The sequence below is a fragment of the Zingiber officinale genome, chromosome 1B (genome assembly GCF_018446385.1).
Source record: "Zingiber officinale cultivar Zhangliang chromosome 1B, Zo_v1.1, whole genome shotgun sequence".
Lineage (NCBI taxonomy): Eukaryota > Viridiplantae > Streptophyta > Magnoliopsida > Zingiberales > Zingiberaceae > Zingiber > Zingiber officinale.
The window spans coordinates 145138957-145144130 of NC_055986.1; the positions used below are offsets into that span (position 1 = coordinate 145138957).

A 5174-nucleotide genomic window follows, 5' to 3' on the forward strand; every position below is an offset into this window, starting at 1 on the left:
GTGGATTCTGAGCTCCCTATTGAGGCACTGGATGGTAATGTTCAGAGGGTTGAAAAGCAAGTTTGGATACAAAAGAAAGGTATTTCAAAAGATCAAGCTACTAAGTCTAAGTTTGTTAAAGCTCAGGGAAACAGTTTTTATTGTTTGGCTGATTTGGAGGAGGAAAAAAAGGAAGTGCTGAGGAGGTGGTTGAGCAAGCATTGGTTGATGTGGACTCTGGATGTAGAGGAGACATGGGTGAATTAGAGGGGAAGCATGAATTGGCAGAGAAAATGTTGGACGTTGAGGAACAAGAGTTAGATGAGCTAGATGCTCACTTGGTGCTGTCTTAGATCCAGCTCCTGCTGTTAATCAGATCAATACATTAAAGGCTGGAATAAGGAGGGATAAGGGTAAAACTGTTGTTGGTTTTTCAGTAAAGGAGGCATTTCAACAGGTTGTACAAGACAATCGAGGTAGTTCTTTAGTTCAAAATCAGAAGGTGCCAATTCTGAAGGAGACTACAGGGTCTAAATTGGCTGCACAGGTTTTATATGGAAAGGGTCAGATTGTAATAAATCCAGGGCAGAAGGTTTCAGCAGGAGGAAGTGTGGTTGTTTTACAGAATCAAGCTAGCCCTGCTGGTTTGGCAAGTTTACTGGAAATGGATGATAATTCTATTTCCAGGACTGAAGCTTATAATGCAGCTGTTGGTTCTGGGATTTTTTATATGGCTGGGGTGAATCTGAAGGATGAAGTTGAAAGAAATGATATTTCTAAGTCGTTTGAGGATGAGGATGATTCTGATTATGGAGAGGCAGTGGATTCACAGAGGTCTTCATCTTTTCCACTGGCTTCTAATGTGAAAGACCCTCTTTGGAAAACCTCTACAATGTACAAACCACCTGGAGTTAGCCGAATGGTTACTAGAAGTAAGGCTCAGGTACCTAAAGCTCCTTCTTCCTCTATTTCCTAAATGGCTGGCTTAATATGGAATATAAGAGGGATAGGGAATAATGCTTCTATTAGGAGATTACTTTACTTGAAGAAGGTTCATCATATTAATTTTATGGGAATTTTGGAACCATTTATTCCACTTGATGCTAATTTTATTACGAGAAGATTGGGTTTTGATGGTGCTATTTCTAATTGCTCTGGTAAGATTTGGTTTTTGTATGATTATTCAATAATCTGTACTGTGCTGATAGATAATGATCAGTTTTTGCATCTTAGAATCTGCTCTCCTAATTTTCCTATATCTATATTGGTAACTGTGGTATATGCGAAGTGTGATAGCGTGAAAGAAGAAAACTATGGGATGATGTTCTGGCTGTTAAACCGGAAATGGATGAGTTTTGGCTAGTAGGTGGAGATTTTAATGTAATTTCAGATATTATTGATCATTCGGCAGGGTCTCTTGCTAAGCCTAGCACCACAAATGAATTTAATAATTTTATTATGTTAGCTGGACTTCTAGATGCTGGATTTGTGGGTGATAGATTCACATGGACAAATGACAAAGTATGGAAGAGGTTGGATAGGGTTTTGGTATCAACATATTGGGGAGACCAAAAACATATGGTAAGGGTGGAACATTTAAGTAGGGCAGCATCAGATCATTGCCCTTTGTATATCTTTCCCTAGCTTTACTATGCCAAGGGCTTCATTCAAGTTTCAAAAAATGTGGATTAAACACCATAATTTTTCTCTTACAGTACGATTGAATTGGATGTTACCGTGTTCAGGTTTTGGACTTCAGAAATTTCAATTTAAGCTTAAAAGGTTGAAGGCACATTTGAAATGGTGGAATGTGGAGGTATTTGGTAATATTTTTGAGAATGTTAAGAAGGCTGAAGAGGATTTTGAGTTGCCAGAAAAGGCTTTTGATCGCTCTCCAACGATGGAGAATAAAATTTATATGGCTAAATGTCAAGCTTCTTTGTTTCATATATTAGATATGGAAGAAATGTTTTGGAAACAAAAAGCAGCGATGAAATGGTTCGGAGAAGGTGAAAGGAATACTAAATTTTTCCATAATTTGGTAAGGAAAAGGAGGATGGCAAGCTGAATATTCAGGATTTGGGATGAAGGAGTTTGTTTGGAAGATAATAATCTTATCCAGACTTCTGGAGTTCGTTTTTTTGAAGACCTATTAACAGGGGAGGATTTTGAGTGTGACTCTGTAGGTATGGACATCATACCACAGTTAGTGAGTTTGGAAGAGAATCAAGTCTTGTCAGCATTACCATCTATTGAGGAGCTGAAACGAGTGGTATGGGAGATAGGTGAAGACAGCGCAGCGGGTCCGGATGGTTTTTCTGCAGCTTTTTATGTGGCCTGCTGGGATATTATAAAGGAGGATCTGTACCAAGCTATTTTAGAATTTTTTCAAGGGGGTTCTCTCCCTAAAGGCATGGCAGCAACTACAATAGTGCTTATTCCTAAAGTTGACAATACGCAGTGTTGGCAAGAGTTTAGACCAATTAGTTTATGTAATGTTTCTAATAAAATTGTATCTAAATTGTTGGCAAACATGTTGAGCTTGATGCTGGATAAAATATATCTCCATCACAGAGTGGTTTTGTGGCTGGAAGATTAATTTCTGATAATATTTTGTTAGCACAAGAATTCTATCATAAGTTGAACTATCATATTAGAGGAGGGAACTTAATTTTGAAATTGGATATGGCTAAGGCATATGATAGAATCCAATGGAGTTTTTTGTTTAGAGTTATGGCTGCTTTTGGTTTTTCTGACAAGGTTATTGATATAATCAAGAGATGTATTAGTGATTGTTGGTTTTCGGTGAGAATTAATGGACAGCTGTCTGGTTTCTTTCAATCAAAAAGGGGGTTAAGACAAGGTGATCCTATTTCTCCTTTACTTTTTATTATAATGGCGGAATTTCTATCAAGAGGTTTGGATGGCTTATTTGTTAAATATCCTCATATGTTTTTTGAATTTGGATGTACTATGAGGATTTCTCATTTAGCTTATGCAGATGATGTTATAATTTTGATGAATGGCTCGATAAATTGTGTTAGAAGGATTCGAAAGTTTTTGGATTTTTACATGGCTTCTTCGGGCCAATCTATAAATGCTGCCAAAAGTTCTTTTTATCCTTCAAAATCGATTTCTACTGATAGAAGGGGTCAGATTGCAAGTATTACAGGTTTTAGGGAAGGTACTGCTCCGATCATGTATTTGGGTGTGCCAATATTTTCTGGTAATAGAAAGGCAATTTATTTTCAGCCTCTTTTAGAGAAAGTGAGGGCAAGGCTGCTTGGTTGGAACCTCTCTAGGCTTTCTCATGGAGGTCGGCTCATGCTTATTCAAAGTATTTTGTGTTCGGTGCCTCTTTATCTAATGCAGGTTTTGCTCCCTCCTTTATCCATTCTTCATCAGTTAGAGATGATATTTGCCAAATTCTTTTGGGGTTCTTTGGGCTCTAATAAGAAGCCACATTGGATTAGTTGGGATGATATTTGTAGACCAAGATTGGAAGGTGGATTGGGGATACGAAGGCTCTCGGATGCTGCTATGGCGTTTACTTTGAAACTTTGGTTTCGATTTAGGGAGCAAAAATCTTTTTGGGCAATTTATATGTCTAAGTTATATTGTGGTGGTGCTTCTCCATGTGGTTCCTTTAAAAAGAAATGCTTCCCCATGCTGGCGTCGGCTTGTGAAGTTACGGAATTATGGAGAGAATAATATAGGTTGGATTATTGGAAATGGTGAAATTAATTTCTGGTATGATAATTGGTTGGATAGTGGTCCTCTCCATCTTTTTTGTCCAATTGTTGGCAATCCTGATAGCAGAGTTGTTGATTTTATTTGTAATTTGGGCTGGAATGTAAATGAGCTTCAAAGTTGTGTGCCGGAACAGATTGTTGATGAAATTAAGGAGGTTGCTCTGCCTGGGGGAATTTCTGGTGAGGCAGAAAATGTGGAACAGGCTGTACAAAATGGTGTTAGGGATTGTATAGTATGGAAGCCATCTTTGAATGGAAAGTTTACTATGAAAACTGCTTGGAAGGGTATCTGGAAAGACTAGCAACAGGCTGGAGTTGGGCAACAGCAAGCAGTTTGGAGAGCAGTCTGGAGTAAGCTTATTTTCCCAAATATCTCTATTTTTGTTTGGCGTTTCCTAAGGAAACGTTTACCTGTGGATGAAGTGCTGCAAAGGAGGGGAGTTTATCTAGCTTCAAAATGTTATTGTTGTGATTTTGTGGAGTCTTGGAATCATTTGTTTTATCATGGAACGATTGCATTAGAAGTGTAGAGGTATTTTGCTCAATTGTTTGGAGTTGATAGGTTTTTGGTTTTTGAAAATTAGAGAAGTGGCCGGTCTTGGTCCTATGGTGGTCATGTTAGGGAGGCTATCCCATTCTTGATTATATGGTTTTTATGGTGTGCACGAAATGATGCTAAGCATCGTGGGATAAGAATGGTAGCTAAAAAGATCATTTGGAATGTTTCCCAGTATATTATTTCTAGTATAGCTGCGGGGATCATTAAACCATGGCATTGGAAGGGCTTTATTATGGTGGCTCGAAACTTGGGGTTGCTAGTGAAACCAAGAACTGTTAATACTATTTCAGTGGTGACGTGGAAGAAACCAAAGGTTGGTTGGTTCAAGTTGAATGCGGACGGGTGCTCAAAGGGGAATCCAGGTCTAATCTTCTTTTGGAGTTATTATAAGAGACCATAGTGGTAATGTTATGATGGTAAAGTATGGACTAATTGGAAGGGGGTCAAATGTTAGGGCAGAATTGATGGCAATCCTTAAAGGCTTGGAATTATGTGTAGAAAAACAGTTCTTTCCGATTTGGCTGGAGTCTGATTCTTTGATAGCTTTGAAAATTCTATCAGCTTCGTATTTTTCATGGGAATGGCGTAATCTGATATGTAAAATCAAATGTATTATTTGTATGTATCAGGTATGGTTTTCTCATGTGTATAGAGAGGCTAATGCAGCAACTGATCATATTGCTAATCAAACGTTTATTTCACTTGTGGATGATGGATATTGAATGCTCCTCTTGATCTGTATACAGATAGAATATGTTATAATCATGAGATTGATAAGGAGCTTCGTGGAATTTGCAATTTGGATAAGAGTGGCCTTCCATATATTCGGTTTTCTTCAAAACCATGTTAGAATGAAGATTGGAGACTTGAACCTGTGGCTATAA

At 38.0% G+C, this 5174-nt stretch overlaps 1 protein-coding gene across 1 annotated transcript; it reads left to right on the top strand.

Annotated features, from left to right (window-relative positions):
- Window positions 1-304: 304 nt before the first annotated feature.
- On the top strand, window positions 305-5174 carry LOC121983474. Its single transcript, XM_042536344.1, has 2 exons — window positions 305-922; window positions 5037-5174. Exons 1-2 carry the CDS (start codon window positions 644-646, stop codon window positions 5172-5174), a joined length of 417 nt encoding a protein of 138 aa, XP_042392278.1. The 5' UTR covers window positions 305-643.